At 41.0% G+C, this 18,427-nt stretch overlaps 1 protein-coding gene across 2 annotated transcripts in view; it reads right to left on the reverse strand.

The window, feature by feature from the left end:
* kiaa0825 (KIAA0825 ortholog) overlaps positions 1-18,427 on the reverse strand; it is a 111,377-nt gene that overhangs the window by 82,393 nt on the left and 10,557 nt on the right. For both annotated transcript variants that reach the window (XM_072388128.1, XM_072388129.1), the window contains exons 4-11: positions 18,084-18,278; positions 17,795-17,980; positions 17,247-17,571; positions 7,503-7,670; positions 5,836-5,915; positions 5,412-5,660; positions 1,431-1,708; positions 135-285 (exon numbers count right to left, since the gene is read on the reverse strand). In XM_072388128.1, the coding sequence (XP_072244229.1) occupies positions 135-285; positions 1,431-1,708; positions 5,412-5,660; positions 5,836-5,915; positions 7,503-7,670; positions 17,247-17,571; positions 17,795-17,980; positions 18,084-18,278 (1,632 nt within the window). The remainder of the gene's footprint in view (positions 1-134; positions 286-1,430; positions 1,709-5,411; positions 5,661-5,835; positions 5,916-7,502; positions 7,671-17,246; positions 17,572-17,794; positions 17,981-18,083; positions 18,279-18,427) is intronic.

Here is an 18,427-nt window from a genome sequence, read left to right on the forward strand (position 1 = left end):
CTCAGACAGGTTTCAGTGGTATATATTTAGTAAAACTAAACTCAAGACAGGTGCATGAAGAGAAATTTTAATGAGCTGTAGGTGTGAAGATAAATTTAGCCAATTAGATTAAAGGGGATCTAAGGGCATTTTACCTCATAGAATGGCTTGGGGTCAGCCCAGTCGTGACTCTCTGCATCCTGAAGAATGCAGGTGAGACAAACCTGGGTACAGTAGCTGGTCAGCTGTTCTCTCAAAGCCTCCACTGTATCTTGGTACTTCTGGATAGGCAGCAGAGTCAGAGGTCTAGGCACAAAGGAATGTAACACACCCTTAAAGGTCATGAACCAAAACAGAAAATCTATAATGCACTAAGCACAATAAGAAAAAAGAACAAGCATACTCAGGTCAAGAGTTCAACAGGGCACAATCCTGTAATCTAGATGCATGATTAATGAAAGTGTATTCAAGCAGCTATCAAACAAATATGAGGTAAAATTATTACTTTCATTCTCAAATTTCAATATGACATCTTCTAAAGCTAGCGTGACTAAATAGTGTAGATGGAGGAAAATTTAGGTGCGTCTAGAGGAGATAACAGAGCCAAAAATGGACAAAATGGGCAGCGGTGATGTTTTTTAGAGGGGATCTGCAGAGAGCAGAGGTTAATGGGGTATTGGGAAGCAATAAAGTCACCAGATGTAAAGCCAGTATTTGTGTCATTACCATCTGTCAGCAATTTAAAAAGTATGTGATTCTCTCCCATTTATCCAAAAAATACAGTTTCATTCAAATGAGCTTTTGACATTTTTATTTTGTTGTCCTTTTAACAATTTCAGAAGTGATCTCTTTGATCCACTGCTTCTAAAAATATCTTAGTTTAAATTCTAAGCTCAGAAAGATTTTAATTTTGTAGCCACAGAAGTGATCATTTTACTGTAGCTTAACCTGTTATGACCAGTGGATTTCTTTTAAAAAGCCTGCTAAAACTTAAGGGTTTTTTGGAAAACCTAAAACGGCTAAAATCTAACAAAATCTTCTATTTTTCAGCCTCTGAAGACATTAGAAACAGGAGAAAAAAAAAACTTTTTAAAATGCCTAACTTGAGGCTCAGCTTTCTGCTTTTATTGTCTTTATATCGATCAATATATATATTTTTAAATATACTTGTTCAGGTGAATGAAATGAATGATGCAAGGCACACATCACTTCAGGCTTGATATGTAGTTGCTTACATGTTGCATCAGGTCATAATGGGTTAATGAACTACAGTCAACATCTGTGGGTTTGTACATCGTTGTCTATCATATGGACGCATATGTTTTAAACAGATGCCTATACTTACTAACATACAATAAAACACATACATAAGCACATAGCAGCCATGATGCGATCACATTCCTATGCCACAATACCCACCAACAGACACACATGCAGACACTCCTTCTTACATTTTAGCTGCAGTGGTATTTGAATCCTTCAGCCTGGCACTATAATGCTCCAGCCGCTGCTGTACGTAAATGCAAGTTGCCAAGATAGCAGGCAAGTTCTTCAGGGGTGCAGAGCAGGGTACCTCCAAGGCCCTCTCCTGCAAACGGCCCAACATGGCAAATGCTGCTCTGCCACATGCCTCAACAAAGCTTGATCGCACCCCCAGGAGAGAACTGTCCCTGCAGGCTGCCGCCAGTGGTAGCAAGACATCAAATTCAGTCAGTATCACTGCACAGAACTGAGGGGAAAGCAAAGGAAAGGATGACAAAAGATTATATGAACACCAGAAGGAAAATCTGTCAGTTGATAGGAAGAAACATCAGACAGAGACCTCAATAGATGTAAATAATGGAACATTTGCACAGTTGTTGGAATGAGAGAGATCTGATACTGAGCTGAGTATGGCAAGCATTTTTATTTTTTTTAACATTGTGGAAACCATTACAACTGAAAGGCAAACACTGATCAGTGTAAATGTAATATACAGATGTGTGATGACATGCCCACAGCAAAAACTGAGGATAGACCAGTATGTCATTCTTTAGTAAAAAAACTCTGAAAGCACGAAGGAGGCAGAGGGTCAGACGCAGTGAGAGGAAAGATAAAAGGTAAGGTAAAGGGGGAGGGAGAGAGAGCTGTTTCAGCACTATGAAGGACCTCGAGCTTATTCTATAAAGCGTCGGTGCAATAAGCGAGACTCATTCACATTTGTTATGGAGGCAGGCCTAGAGGACCTTTACCTTTCTCTGAACAAGGCACCTGAGAATAGTAACACGTGTGCTTGCACAGAGGAGGGGTCCAGGTTTTAAAATCAACTTTCAGTTGAGACAAATGAAAATAAAAAAGAAATGTATGTAAATGTGCCCACCTGCGTGGTTGAGTACATTTACCACTGCTGTGCCATCCTTAATCTCAAGAAACTACTTAAAAAATATATGTCATTACAAAAGCTATAGTTTCTCAGAAGCTGATGAAAAATATAAAACACTTTTGTATCTGTGTGTGTGTGAGATAGAGAGAGAGTGACTGAGAGTCACAACAAAGATTTAAATAAATGCTTATAACGAATGTGCGGTATACAGTATGCTTATTGTCAACACTTTAAAAAGCATAATGTGCTGCATGAGCATATGACATACACCACTGCCTCCCCTGCATCATGTGTTTCCAGACATCATAATACCGAGAACAATGAAAGATGATCAGGCCAGTACCCAGGGGTCACATATGTGTGTGAGTTCAAATGTATGCACCTAAATATGTGAACACAATACATGAGTTATGTTCACGGTGGACCCTTAAAAAGCCTTAAAACAAAGCATATTGCCTGAGGCCATTGATCCAGGTCGCACTGTGGAAAGAACATGTAGCCCAGGAAAGTATACGCCACTTTATTCAATCAGTCAGGCACAGCATGTAATACTTCCCAACACGGTCACACTTTTACTTGACTTATTGAGAGAGACGACCGGGCAGTTCGACATTGTGTCACACAATGTCCAACATGTCACATAGGAGCTACAGTGTGTGTACACAATTGACAAACCCACGATCTCTTTACACAATTTTCTTCATGAAAGCTTCCACTGTGGCCTTGGAACAATGGCCGTTTGGACAATAAAGTCAATATGTGACTGCAAGTCATCATCTGGAGCTTAGAGAGAAAGAAAGCAGACACAGACTGCACTGCCAGGGGTATGAAGACACCATGTAGAAGCATCTTATGTGCAGACATGATACACTTAAAAACAACCTCACACATGCATCCCCACTGAAGTTGGACTGAAACTTCAACTGAAACTCACTTCAATCAAAGCTTGGGATCCCACCAGGACTATTGTGGCAAGGTGAAGGAGACTATAAACATTTTTTTAAGTGCTAGAGAGGATTGTGTGACGAGAATGTGGAGAAGACAGATAAGTGGTGGATACACGGTACTACAGTGAAGTCTGAATGGAGGAAAAGTACTTTTGCTGTTATAATAGAAAGCTGTCGCCAAGGTGAGGTGAGAAGGGTCTAGAGAAACAGGGAGTTCAATCTCAGGCTCTGACAGGAGGACAAATTCCAGCTGTTGAATCGAGGCTATATGTTATTCATTTGCCTGCCAGTATAAAAGTGCACAAAGAACTCAGATGGATGAAGAATATAACTGAATATCTATGGTAATAATGACAGTGAAGTAGGTTAAAAAAAAAGTGAGGACTGAGGTATGAACATATTAAAATAAAACTGTGAAACACTGATCCAGCTTAATGCTTTCAACCAGCAATATTCTATGCTTAATATTTTACATTTGCATTTTTTTTCCTCTTTTGCTGTGCTTTTTTGGGCTCCCCAGTTCAGTGTTATTGAATGCAAATGCATGCAAGTGTAACCTTTGGGCTGAAAGGCTCTCATCTTCGAGGCATTGACCTACACATTAATACGCTGTGCATTTTCTGAGAACAGACAAATTCTGACATTAGTTAGCAATGAGAGCCACAAATACAGTCAGTGTAAAAAGGGCTCGAGGAGAAGAGAATAGAAGGATGAGGAGAGGATAGGTGAGGCAGGAAAGATAACAGTCTGTACATTGTGCAGCATAGATGGGAGTAGTGAGTAGCAGAGAAGCGGCATGTGAGTGAGAGAAACTTTAAGGAAGTTCAGGAGGACCTTTGAAAAGTTGTTCAGCAATAATAAAACATCAAAGACAATAAAGAGAGGCTAAAGAAGAAGTGTCAGTTAGCATGTGGCTGTCCAGTACCGAAATACTGCAAATCTTTTTTTTTTGGTGTTTAATCCTAAACTGGGTTTCACATCAAAAACCGGGCTTCTTCCTCAAAAAAGTCAATCTCTGGTGTCAGCTTCACCTCTGTGCCATTTCCCAGGCCCTCTCTTCTCATCCATTTGGTGAGACTATCCCTTCTTTATCCTGCTTGCTCGCCAAGCCACTTTGCCTTTGTGATAGATACCTCTATCATTAGTATATCCTCTATTTCCCCCATTCAACACTCTTCTCTACACCTCATCTAACCCTCATAATATCACCCATAGTGGTTCTCGGTTACCTCCCATCTCCCTTTTGTCCCTGGAGTCCGCCTCTCAAGTAATACTGATGACTCTTCCCAAGGCCCTTTCTGATACAGGGTGTCGACTGTGGCAGGCCCAAATCATTTGGGCTCTCTATTATCACAGGAGCTTTCCACTGGGGCGACAAAAAGCATTAATCTCCCTGGGTCTGGCTGTTGTGTGTAAGCCTGCATTGTTCAGTCAGGTAGTAATAAAAAAGGAAGGATGAACAGGACAGAGCTTCCACTTTGTATGGGTAAACAAGCTCATGCACAATAAGAGGAGTGACAAGCTCAGGTCTTATCTAGAGGTTTCTTGTACATAAAATCAAGCTATGCAGCAGACTTATATGGGTCTTTCAGTTGTGTACATTTGAAGTGCAACAGTTGTGTTATAAAGTTTAAGGACTATAATGTGGTAGTTTGTGTACAGGAGAATAAGAATCTAGTCAAACATAGTGTTAGAATTTCCATATGCGCACTAACAACAAAATACCATTATATATGCAACATCCAAAATGGAAATCTACTCTGCGTATTTCTTTTTTTCTTTTAAATTCAATTTTAAATTTTTGATCCGGCTGCACGGCGGTGCGGTGGTAAGCACAGCTGCCTCTTAACAAGAAGCTCCCTGGTTTGAATCTCAGCTCTCAGCTGGAGCTTTTCTCTGTGGAGTTTGTGTTTTCTTCCCGAGTTTGCGTTCCACAGTGCAGAAAGATGCCTGTTAGGTTACCTGGTGAATCTAAATGGATCTTAAGAGTGATTGCATTTTTGTACACTAGCAACTAGGTGTAATCTGCCTATCAGATAGATACATTTATCTATTGATCTATCCTAGAGTAAGACACGTAAATAAATATATATGAATAAAATAAAGGTTTATTCAAAGAGTACCTTGACAATCATTTTGGGAGTGTCTCTCTCTGAGTAGCTGTAGAAAGAGTCTTCTTTAAGACGTGTGTTTGTGACAGAGTGTCCAGTCACAGGGATGAGGGTGACAGAGGTGTGTCCAGAACAATGTAAGGCCTCTTCTTGCAGTAGATTCTTGGCACAGACATCATCCAGAACCACTTTGACACAATGCTCCATGTGAGGGACAAGCCCCCTAAATGCTGACCTCCAGTTAAACTCCAGAGTCTGTGCCTGGAAAGCAGGAGATGAGCCAACAGCCAATTATCATCAGAATGCTGTTCCATTTCACTGCTAGAAATGAACTTGCTGCTTTGTAATTACAGAAAATGATAATAAGCCTGAATGACACTGAACAGTTGTGACAGAGAGTAAACTTTCACGTGAGGAACGCAGACAAAAGTCTCACCTCTGGAGTGTGGAATTTGTCTGCGGTGGGTTTCTTGCCATCGGTTGTCATGTTTGGATCCTCTCTCTTTTTCAAGATACCTAAACAATAACACAATAAACGACATCAAACGATTTATTTTGTTGAACAAAAATATTGCACCACACATCTTAAATACAGTTAGTTCGCTTGTTCAACCTCTCAAACAATAACAATGATTTTTCGTGAAGCACCAAAATGATAAAGAAACTGATAAGAAAATCTGATTTGAAAAAGAAGTTACGTTGCGATTGTCTATGCATTATTTATCGTAAATACTTCCATATTACAAACGACAAGATGTCAATCTGTGCATTTACATTAGTTTCCTTCTTCCCCCAAAAGCCAATATGAGATAATAGATGTATATGTATGTATGTTTTTTTGGCCGGCTGCTGTTTTGAAGATTTTATGTGGAGAATTAACGCACGGGGGTTTCAAGGCTTTGGCATGCCTGTGAAGCCAGCCCCCAGTGGTTATTCAGAGAACTGCAGTTTTTGGCACTTCTTTATTGACTTCTTTTCTCAGCTCTGGTGGGTGTTGCTTGTATGAGACACAGTGACCGGAGTATGACTGTTCATGCCTCCAAGGTAGTAGAAAAATGCTGATGGAAATGCCTTTGCAAGTCTAAATTTAGGAATTAGATTTGATTTGAACCCAGATAGTTCAAACAATATATGGAGTAATTCTGTGAGGGGAGATTGGGTGTGTGGGGGAGGGGGGGTACCGTGACCACAAGAGTACAGGATGTTGAGTTGGGTTTCAATTAAAAAGCACGAACATCAAGGCCATAGTTTCCTAATCACAAAAACGAAGACTTAGACCCCAGGCAAGGTAATTTAGTCAAACAAGACCGCATGCAATGGAAGAAGGAGGAGGCAGCAAGCACATCACTTTTTGACCTTTAAGCCCATCTGATGAATTTCTGGTAATTAAGCCATTTGATTGCCTGGAATTAATGATTTGGATAACTGCCCTTTAAAGGCTGTTTACCTCTCTGTAAATTGAGCCTTTCTGCAAGTCTTGTTTTTGTAAATGTAACCTTTATGGAAATTACTCCATGCACCAAAAGCTTTCATTTAACATCTCTGCAGTGGCGGTTCAAATGGGAAAGAGGAAAAAGATTATAAAGACTAATAAAATGCCCAAGATAAACCCCAAACTAATACAACACATTTTTCAGCCACAACTCTGACTTTATACTAAAACAAGTAACAGTGTGCGTGTGTGTGTGCTTGTGTCTGTGTGCGTGAAAGGGGCTGTTTATGTCTGGAGGAGGGGTGCATATGTAAGGCTGTAGCCAGAAATTTAAGAATACCGAGGTCATATGTGGAACCCTGCCACACCAGGAGAATCTGTTTGATCATTTTCTGTATATTCTAACTCATTACTTAACACTGTAACTCCTTCTTTAGCACTCACTCAATACTGCTCGCCAAAAAACCTTAGGAGGATATGGCATCAGTATTGGTCTGGCCTTTTCAATAAAAATTCTAAGAATATATCTATATTTTGAATTATTATTCTTTATAACATATAACATTTTTTTACACTGAATGAGCACCGTCTGCCACTAATAGGACACACAAAAAAAGAATACATAAAGTTTCAGAAGTACAAGATAAACTCTGGAGGAGCAAAGATTGTACCTTTTACACTGGGAGTGTCTCCTGTACAGTTAATGAAGATCATGTTAGTGACAACCTCCCTCACATTGCTCTCAAACCCAAGCAGGGTGCAAGCCAACTGAGTTAAGGCTTTCAACTGGTGGGAGGTCAAACTGAAGCTCCTACTTGTCACGGGAAGATCCATTGGTGCTGTGAAGGGGAGGAGAAAGAGAAAAGAGATCTAAGAAACACTGAATATTAAAGTGGATGCATGACTGACAGAGATGTAGTTTACAGTCCAGAAAAAGGAATAAACAATTTCAGAAGTTTAGGTTTTCTACCTAACTTCCCTGCTTACAGGCACTCATCAACAACATCCTCCTCCAGAAGTCTTACCGCGCGCAACACCCCTTGTAAGTATCAAACCATTCATGTTTTCCCGATACACAGCATAAACAAAGAGACAGCGAAAAAATATGCAAAACTTTGCTCGCCGAGCACTCGCAAATGCACAACCTTCCCTCTGCTCAAAACTTTTCTCTCCCTAACCCACTGTTGACCCCATCTGCAAATATGGATTTCCCATTTTCAAGGCTGCCAAAGCCGTCACCCGGGGGATGTTCCGCATTAAGCTAGAGAATGGGTGGCTGGGAGATGCGTTGCCATGCGCTGAGACACATGCACAAATACTTTGAGGGTCTACTTAAATGAGCTCCTCAACTGTAAAGGCATCTGGGAATGGATGAGCTCAGTATTAGTCTTGACTCTGTAAACATGGAGATGATTGAGCTCTGAGATGTAAAAGAAGAGGGGGTCCTTCTCCAATAATTGTAACATCATTGCATGTGGATCCTTGAGTAATTTTGCTATATTGTTAAACAAAATTTGGACAATATGAAAACAACACCATCCCCAAGGATGTCTGTTTAATCATGCATGAGGTTGATTCAGTGTGTTGTTTGTGTGCACATGTGTATGTTTCTATGAGTGTTAATGGCAGTGTGTGATTGAGTTTATGTGTATTTGGGTTTGGGTTGTGTGTGCACCCATGTAAATGCAGGTCATTATGAGTAACTTGATGTGTAGATGACGCGTCAACACACATTTGCACATGTCAGTCTTGCAAGGTAATTGTCAACACTGCAACCAGACTCTGTGGTCACCATGGAATATATTCAACCTCAAGATTGATCGTGTCTGCAATTATACAGTGAGTGTATACATGTACTTATGTGCAAATGTGTGTGTGTGTGTGTGCATGTATGAAACTGCAAGTGAGCTCTGTAATTATTCGGGAATGTGTGTGCTTGTATTTGTGTTTGCGTGTATTTGAGCTCTAGCAGCTTCTCTGTAATGGGGTTCAGGGGGAGCTTGTGCTAGAGAGCCCACCTCCTGCGGCATGTGTACACCTGTGACCTGGAAGACACCCATGTGCTAGCCGCATTACCAAGCTTGAACAATGATGTTCACACCACCAATCTTGTCAGTTTCTGAGGTCACTGGCAAGTCAAGAGCTTTCGATGCTTTATTCAGAGGGCAAAGTAAAGCTCAAAACAACTTAAAAGTAAACTAATCTAACCCGGAGGAAAAGGGACACATGTGAGAGATAGCCACTGGATTCTGTAGAAAGCTATCACTACAACTCCCCTGCAACCAATATCCAACTTCACTTGGGTGTTCATCTGAGCACAGCAACCATTATCCACTGCTTCATCTGGAGCATCACCTTTTCCAGACTCTGTTCTCTCTCACTATTCATTCTAGTCATTCCATCAACCTGTGACCCTGACAGTTTCACTTGCTCACTAATTCACACTCTTAATAGTAGCACATGACCTTGATGTCTTTCTTTGGTCTCTGCCACACAGGCTATATAGGTATTTATAGTCGTCTACCTAGCCAAATAGGTCTATAGCTGTAGCGGTCTAGTACATAGCCATCTAAACCTCATTATACCTTTGTCACAACAGTGAGGCCAAATGGAGGCTCCCATAGCCACTTGATGGAGAGGGTGTGCTTAAAAGCACCCAGGTGTGTCATATGCCATAGAACATAGCATGTCTCATAGAGCAGAATGAGGAGGGGGCACTCACAGCCTGGAGAGTTCAACTAAAGGTCAATGTACTGAGAATCAATAAGGGAGAAGCTGGTGCTGGGGCTGTGGCAAAAATGATATGTTTATATAAGAGCTCCTCCACCTGACATTATGGCGCAAAGATGTTCTTATAAATAGGAAGATAAATGGCGAGTCATATTGCTGTGATCATCATAAAAGCAGAAGGCACCTTCTCAAATGCCCTAAAAGGAAAAAACATATTTTGCTCAATAAAATATGTAAGGGTGAGCTGGGTTTTTTTTTCCTGAAAACAGCAAACTTTGACAGTTATAATTTGTTTTAGTTTGAAGCTTTGAATAATGGCAACAGTGTATCTCACACAAACACAGACACACACACACACACACAGAAAAAAAAACCCACAGTGAGCGTATTTTTTGCCATCAGTCTTCTTCTTGTCTCTGTGGGCTCCATCAGCTCTACAGCACTCTTTCTCACACACGCAAACACAGACACGCAGGCACACTGGTCTTGACTGGCAGGGAATTGAGAGAAAAGAGAGAGAGGAGGAGATCTTGAGGAAGGAAAAAGACTGGTGGTAAGGGATGAAAACATGGGGAAGAGAGGGAGGGGCGGGATAAGGGAATTCCCTTAGCAGTTGTTATTGATTCCGGTGTTTACGGGCGAATAGTTTAGTACCGTTTACAAAACAGAACAGATGCAGCCAGTGAGCAAAAAGGTAAACAATTGCTGTGTGGCGGGCTGCCAAATCCCCAGTCTGATGTATTAAACTCACGGTGAAGAGCATTTCCCCTTTGGCTGCACTTATTGCCACTTCATTTCCTCTTCGCTCTCTCTCACACACACACACACACTCTCTCCTTCTTGCCATCTCCTTCTTTTTCTATGTCCCTCTCTTACTTTCTTGTTTCCTTGTTTAACAGAGAAAGAAAGTAAAAACAAAAAAAAAAGGATAAGGTGTAAGGTGCTTTTTGCCGTCTGGCTATTTTCTGTCCTTCTCTGACCCAGGAGGAACAGTTCTTCCTAACAGAGCCATTAGTAGGGGGAATTGCATGTGTCTGACATGGTCGAAAACCAATTATTAGACACTTTCAAGCAAATGATGCCCAAGTCTTTGGGGAATGAGCAATCATGCAATAATTTAGCCACTGATTTAATTTCTCTCCAGTACAGCATCTCTCAAACTCTTCTCTGTCCCTCATGTTCGCCGCTTTCATTCGCTCTGTCTCTCTGTAGTGTAAATTAGACCTTCAGAGGGGTGGTTATGTTTCTTGCCACATTGTCCAACTGGCAGGCAGCCTCTGATCATGTCATTACAACGTCTACAAATGAGTCTTCTATGACTGCAAAGATGGATGTGTCGTACAACTTCCTCTACCAGTGATGGAAGTGTTTAGTTACATTAGATCCAAATACGTATGCAAAGAAGATGTACATTGTCCATAAAATATTGTCATTATTTGTGTCTTTGTGCTTTTAACATCTAAACTGAATTTGAGAGAAGCTTAAGTTGATGAAATTCACTGATCTGAAAAAAACCCACAAAAACACAGTTAGAATAATTTAAGCTAATGTTTGGACATAATATATAGACAGGAATGCTAGGTTTTATGTGTTCGAGGACAAAGAATATAGCAACACATAAACTCTCTGCTATTATGTGTCCTAAAAATGATTAGTTCTGTTCTGTTTTGTTATTATTATTCTAAATCACGACTGGCACATCACTTCTGTAACTTGTTTGATGTTGGAGGTTAATGGTAAGTAATGCGGAAATGTGTATCATCTGCTTGGCTATGTAAATTTACTCATTAGGACGAGTTGCAATAATATGGTTATAGTAGTTTTCAAGGACAGATGGCACTCCGGGTCTTAATGAGTTAAGATGATATGCTAAATTTATTTTGCTCAACATAGTTCTCACAACAGAACAGGGCTCTAACATTTCATCAGGGGCTTTGGAAGTCGGTTTAGCCCAGCTTTTCTTCACTCAACACACAGATCCCAGATACATTTTTTTTTTTTTACCTTTGTGGTGCTCCATAGAGTGAAGTTACCTGATTGAAAACAAAATTGCCAAAGGAAAAAAAGAAAAAGTTTAAAACAACAGAAGCACTCTGAGAGCAACAGAAACAGCACCAGTGGTTGATGACTCAACACAACCGCTCCACTGCCAGTCCAGCCACTGTGTGCTTTTCTTATCTTGCCACAAACCACATTGATTGAAATGGTACCCACGTATGGATGTGAGTATCAAAATGGGTTGGTCCTTCCAAAACTTCCAAAAAGTATGTGTGCTTGAGTGAACTACTTAAATCTTAACATAGGGATTTACTCTAGAGGTATCTTACAATACTTCTGTGTGTTTCTTTGTGTAACTATGCCTCTTTGCGTGCTCATCGCATAGGGAGTCAAGCAGGGTCGTGTGGGTGCCTTGGGGTACATCTGTGGATGCATCAGTGTGAATGTGGGAGGAAGGCAGATCGGAGCCACAGTGGACCTCCTGCTAGGCCCTGTGACAGCTAGGGTGCTCTTCGTCAGTTGCGGCCCACTGCTCACTTAGACAGCCTTATTATGGGAGGGCTCCTGCTGTAATTCCCCAATATACACTGGCACACACACACACAACCGCCTAAACACTGGTCTCTTGTGGCCTTTTCCCTGGGTGCTGTCCAACTAGGCCACAGCAGGGGCGACCTGGTCCTCACAGAATGAGAAAGTAGCAATATTTGATATCTCAATTAAGATGTTTTGCCAAGAGGAAAGCGTAGTTGTGATGGGGATGTTTTTGATTGTGACGAGACAGGCAGGGTTAACATTCCTCTGCTTTAAATGTGCTTATCCTTCAATGTGTCTGCCTTTGTTTTTGGCACTCATTGGGATGAATACTGCAGGGACTGTGAAATAAGGGTTAATATTTCTCTGGCCTTCTCTGCGTACTTGAACTGAGGAGCCTGGATGAAGAACATGGAAGAATGTATTGACATGATAGGAGCATTTCATTAAATCCCACTTGTTTAGTGCCCTTGTTCGCATTATTGTTTTCAAGCCCTCAGCAAATCACACTGACTCTTCATCACAAAGTACAGCCTGCTCTCAATAAGCCAGCCATTTTTGTCTGTGCTTTCTCAATAGAAGGTGCCAGGAAAATGTTCATATCCTTGAGCTGTTCAAGAGTGATACACAAAAGCCATTGTGGCCACTCAGAGGATATGGGGAAAAATAAATGACACGCATAATACATATTCTCAAGGGCCATGAAACATAATCTTTTCTGCGATTTCATTGGAGCCATGATTTAGAGAAAATGATCACAGACACGCACTCTCAAATAAACCCAACCCAAGATAAAAGACCCAGCTTTTCTCATTATGATTAGTAAACTATCTCTTTCTCTGTGTGGTAACTTTCTAAGACAAGGCCTTCTAATCACCCGAAACGACAAAACATGAGGGAAAAACATCCTCCATAACATGTAGGCATCACAAAAATATCTTGCCCACATGTATATAGTGACACACAACCCTCTCCCCAATACCGAGTCCATAATTATGTGGCAGCATGCGGGTGCACGTCCCTGGCTGACAGTGTGTATAAACTCAGGCAGAGATATGATCTAGTGAGGAACTGCTGTTATTAAATATTAACAAACGCCATTCCCAAGTAGCCTCAATCCCCACAAGCACCTCCAATGCCAGTCAGAGCCCCGGCGTCGCTATCTCGCGTCACCACAGAACCTCTCTCCCTGCTGAATAGGCTATGGTGCTGTCTCTAAGAAAGAGTTCAAAGAGCCAGGAAGGGCGTGGATGGGGGTGCAGTGGTGGCGAATGAGCTTGCTATACATGTTCTACCTGAATCCATTTTCATCTATATGGAGCTGCCGACATATGGGAGAATTAGTGGAGGGGGAATTTGAATCAGTGCTCTTTAGAATAGCGTTGCAGTGTTCGTGCAGGATTTCTCAACATCAGCTTCACCCCTGTGGCCGACTGTTAGGGAATAAATTGGAAGTGCGTGTGCGGAGAGGTTGGAATAAAAACTTTTGATGTTTGATGCATACAAATGCAAATTAATGATGCCATATGAAAATGAAATACTGCATTTTTAAAAGGATGGTATAATTCTTAATCAAGTAATTTTTTACATATGTCTGCAATTAGTGTGCACACAAATATTCAAAGACAAATAGGCAGATATGCACATGACAGCGACTCACACCAGCTGCATGTGCACATGTTGTACCAAGATGATAAGTAAAGGAAATAACTCAACAACAATGCACCAAAGCAAGCCCTCTTTTTTTCTGACATTTGCATAGAATAATTACAATTTAATTAAAAGGTTAAAGGAGCAGTGAATACATACATCACTGGTAGTAAAGCTAGAAGAGACTGGAAGGATGCTTAAAAGCAATTAATTACAATTGTTAATAATAGAAGCAAACCTTTAAGGATTGTAGCTAGTAACATATTTCCAAAAAAGTTTAAATGCTATGTAAAGTGCAAAAAATAACCGAATGCAATGATTGCTCAACATTTAAGACCCTTTAAATGACTGGAAATAGCACAAGACAAAATACCAAAAGTTAAATATAAACAGTCTGGGAGTGAAAGTTGCAGCAAGAGATTATAAGCAAGCAGTCAGTTAGAGTTGAAAAAGCCTTTCAGATCAGAGGTTAAATGTCTTCCAGAACTAGAAATGAAGTCCAGTCGCCTTCCATTCAAGCTTTTAAGATTATCTGTGAGAGGGTTTCCTTAAGAATTGCAGAATTGTATGCACTGCGTGCATTATTGAACTGTATCGGGGGGAACGGTCAGATAGGGACATTTCTGAAAACAATCATAAAAGACCACAGCTAGTCGCTGTATTAATAAATGCAAGTTCAAACTCCACCATGCAACGAAAGAACTATATTACCAAGATCCAGAAACATAGCAGTGGAAGAAAGAAAAAGAGGAGAATGATCTCCTGACTGCGGCACAAAGAACAAAAGCCAGCATATAGACAGCGATATGTGGCGCATTACTGCCTATGGCATGGGTAACAGTGAAGGCTCAATTAACGCTGAACGGTATATACAGGTCTTGGAGCAACATATGCTAACGAGGAGCCATCATTTTCAGGGAAAGCCTTGCTTTGTTTCAGCAAAACAGTGTCAAAAAATGTGAATGTCACAACAGCTCGCCTCTGCAGTAAAAGAGCCCATGTGTTAAACTGGCTTGAAATCCCAGCCATCTGCCATTGAGAAAGTTTAGCTCATTATGAAAGAAAAATACAATAAAAGAGAGCAAAACAAAACTACACTGTTGATCAAATAAGAGTTTCAGGCAAAGTGTTCCCTTTCAATCTGCTGTTCGTGTGTTATGTGAAGTTAAACTTAGTTAAACTTAAAGTTTGAATAATTGACAAACCATCTAATTCTGTTTTTATTTGCATCTAACACAGTGTCCCAACGTTTGTGGGAACTGGTTGTAGATATATAAAAGACACAAAAAAAAAGTAATTTAAAATGCTTATTTTGGCAATATTGTAAACCTTCACAGACAGACATGCACATGAGGACTGGGCCACCCACTCTCCTGTAGACTCAGTGAGGTGAGCTAGGAAGTCTAAAGCCTATATTGTTCCTGACCAACCAACCTGTCTAGCACAATTCCCAGTCTCACTGTTCACCCCATTACACTTGGAAAAGTAGAAGGAAATGGGAAAAGAAAAGGGAGAAGTAGTGGATGTGGGAGAGATGGATAAAAGGAAAAAGGGTGAGGGGTTGGTGAGACCCTTCACAACTGTCTAGGTACAATGTCAGAGTCTGCCTTGAGTCGGTGGGGTTAAAAGATGCGGCAGATCTTGCTGTGAACGCTGTTAAATGGTTCAGTGGTTTGACAGTGGCTGATGCTACAGACAGTGCTGCTCCCCCGGGAGCCCACAGAGTCTCCCTGGCATGGCTCTTATCAAAATATACCTACCGCCTCCTCTACCTCAGAAATAAACAATAACACAGCGGGAAAGGAGGGAGAGATCTAAGGAGTCATTGGATGCTTATGAAAAGAGAATTACTTTTTTTAACTCTGTCATAATTGTCTTGACAATTATGTGAATGGCATACAGTATAGACAGTAGAGTGTGAAAGCCGATTATGCATTAATGTTCCAGCTCTGGCTCTTTAGGAGCCACGGGCATTTGGAGTGAGAATGTGGGTTCTTAAGTTTTTTTTGGAGGAGACTTAAAACACGAACAACACAAAAATGTAATCCCAGTTGTAGCTGTGTTGCAGCTGATAGTCTCACACACACACACACAAGTACACACACAAACACATAAGTAAAACCAGCACAGGCAAAACTGCTCCATTTTACCATCATTACACAGCACGGGTCCCTCGCTCCCTTTGGAGCCGTGTTCTGCCTCCGGTGCTACATTTGACGGTTTGTTGAGCGGCACGTAGGTGTGTAGCCTCCGTCGCGTTACGTGATCAAACAGCCCAACTGACGCATGGCCAATTATCCTGGCTGCCTCCTCTCATCTCACATTTAAGGAGAGGGAAAGTAAAAACCAAAGAGGGAGATGGAGAGAGAGTGATGGAGGGAGGCAGGGAGGGGAAAAAAGAAACAAGGCTGGTGGTATGTTTATCGAAGAATGGCAGATGCAAAAGCCCTTTTCTCCCTTTTCCGCAGGGAAGCTGGCATGTGCACCATTTTTGAAAAGTAAACAATGGCTCACACACTTTTCTTTCCCTTTTCTGAATCTTTACCCTCAGCAAGTTGTAAATAGGCCAATATGAAGCAAACAAAGGGAATACTGCAGGAATTTGGTATCAGTGGCGACACACTGTGTGAGGGTCGATGCTCTTTTTTAGTCTCAGTGTCATCCCTGCATGCTCCATCACAGTGACACACTTTGACTGGAAAACATAAAAATGATCTATTATTGGTATTGCTTCACATTATGCTTTCTTAAATAACATGCCGTTGAGTAACAAGGTTGACAGATTGTTGAACCTTGCTCTTATTCAATAAACAGCTCTTTGTCAACATTACTCTATGTACACAGCAGTTGAAAATTCAGTGCGAGGTCAAGATCAGTCAATTCGCACTATTCACTGTAAGATCGCAAAGTTTTATAGAAGGGAAGTTTTATAAAACTTTATCTCATTTATTTTTATACGATTTAACTTTTATTCTTGTAAGGAGGTCACTAATACATTATAGAAAAGCAAGATATTGTCTGAGGTTCAAGTTAAAGGGCTGAATTAGTTCTCACCAAAACACACTGGGGCCAGACCTTGGACTTTTTTGAGATTGTGGCTTAGACTAGTCATAGATGCAACAAGCAGAAGATAAGTGTCCAGGCAGTTTTAAAAGTCAAGGAAATACTGCTCTCAATTTTTTTGTTGGCAAAGATGAAAGAGAAGCTGGCAGGAAAAAGAGTTGTAAAAAGAAAGCAATTACAGTAGGAACAGCAGTGTCTTACAGAGGCCGTGGTTTGGGCTCAGATCACTAAACATTGCAGTAGGAAACAGGAGTAAAAGTGAAGAGGAGGGAAAGAGAAAGTCAGCCTGACTGGGTAACAATAAGAGGCAGAAGAATAGGAAAGAGAGGGTAAAAGGAGGAATAAAGAACGGCAATGAACATCTAAATAAACTCATTTCCACTAAAAACAGTGGAAGACAGAAAATTGAATCTATATGATTTTTAAAAAACACAACTTACCAACAGTCGCTCGGGACCTAGCTGAATATTTTTTTATCTTGCTGCTTAACGCAGTGTTGTCCCTCTGGGCTGTCTCACATTCTTTTTCCATCTGGGAGGCCAGTTCTTGGGCCACAGTGCTGAGGTAGGCCACGTTGACAAAACCAAGGATTGTGTGGGGCTCTGTGAGTCTTGAAAGAACCTGGAGCTCCTCTGTGAGGGCTTGAGTCAGATGTGGGACTGCATTACAGAAACTCATTGCCAATCTGTCAAAGCCAGTCTCACCACCTGGGCTGGGGCACAGGCTGGAGTGTAGAACACTCACCACGTGCTGGCGTTTTAGACCCTGGATACAGAAAATCTAATTAAGCTATTATAAAACCATTAGTAGGTTACTATATTATCTTGGTGCATAATTCAAGATAACACTTTAATTAACTAATCTAACAAACAGCAACACAATAACTACAGTAGGAAAAAAAACTTTGCATGCTGAAACTTAAAGGAGTGAATTCGTATAGGAAAACATAGAATAACATATTTCATTACTGTATTAAATCTTACTGCACCTGGTAATGTCTGAGCACCTCACAGTCAGGATAAAGAAAGAATAACTGCTGAAGGCAGTGGACCTTCTCAAGGATTCTCAGAGTGGAAATTTGTATGGATCCAGGATGTTCTGAGGTACGACACGACAACTGATCCATCAGGTAGCGTCGCAACTGGCCACGTACAGCATCCCAGGCCTCCTGGATCTTCAGGAAACAATCAAATTACAAGCATCAAAGTTAGCTGCTGTTTAGCTCCATCAAAAATGATGTTGATTACAACTCAGCTGAGTGAAAAATAAGGCAATACCTCTGCTGAAGTGTCATCTCTGACTGTATGTACCATGTGCACCGAGGAGCCAGTCATTTGAGGATGAAGAGAGGGAGATGAGGTTGAAGAGGATGGAGTAGAAGGAAAGCAGACTCCACAATGGGCTGACAGATTCAGTAGCAGCTGAAGTGTCGCCTCTTCTTTTGCTTCTTCTTCTGATCTCAGATACTGTTGCTGAATGGGTGAGAGGAACAGAAATTTCACAGGAGGAAGTTGCATGATTAAGCACAAGATTGTCTTCTTAAGTAAAAGGGCTTGTTAATAAACAACGTTGAAAGGCATGAATATTAATAATAGAATGACAGTTTTAGCACTGTGCCTGT

This window comes from Leuresthes tenuis, unplaced genomic scaffold, assembly GCF_036924035.1.
Source record: "Leuresthes tenuis unplaced genomic scaffold, fLeuTen1.0.hap1 SCAF_6, whole genome shotgun sequence".
NCBI classification, from domain to species: domain Eukaryota; kingdom Metazoa; phylum Chordata; class Actinopteri; order Atheriniformes; family Atherinopsidae; genus Leuresthes; species Leuresthes tenuis.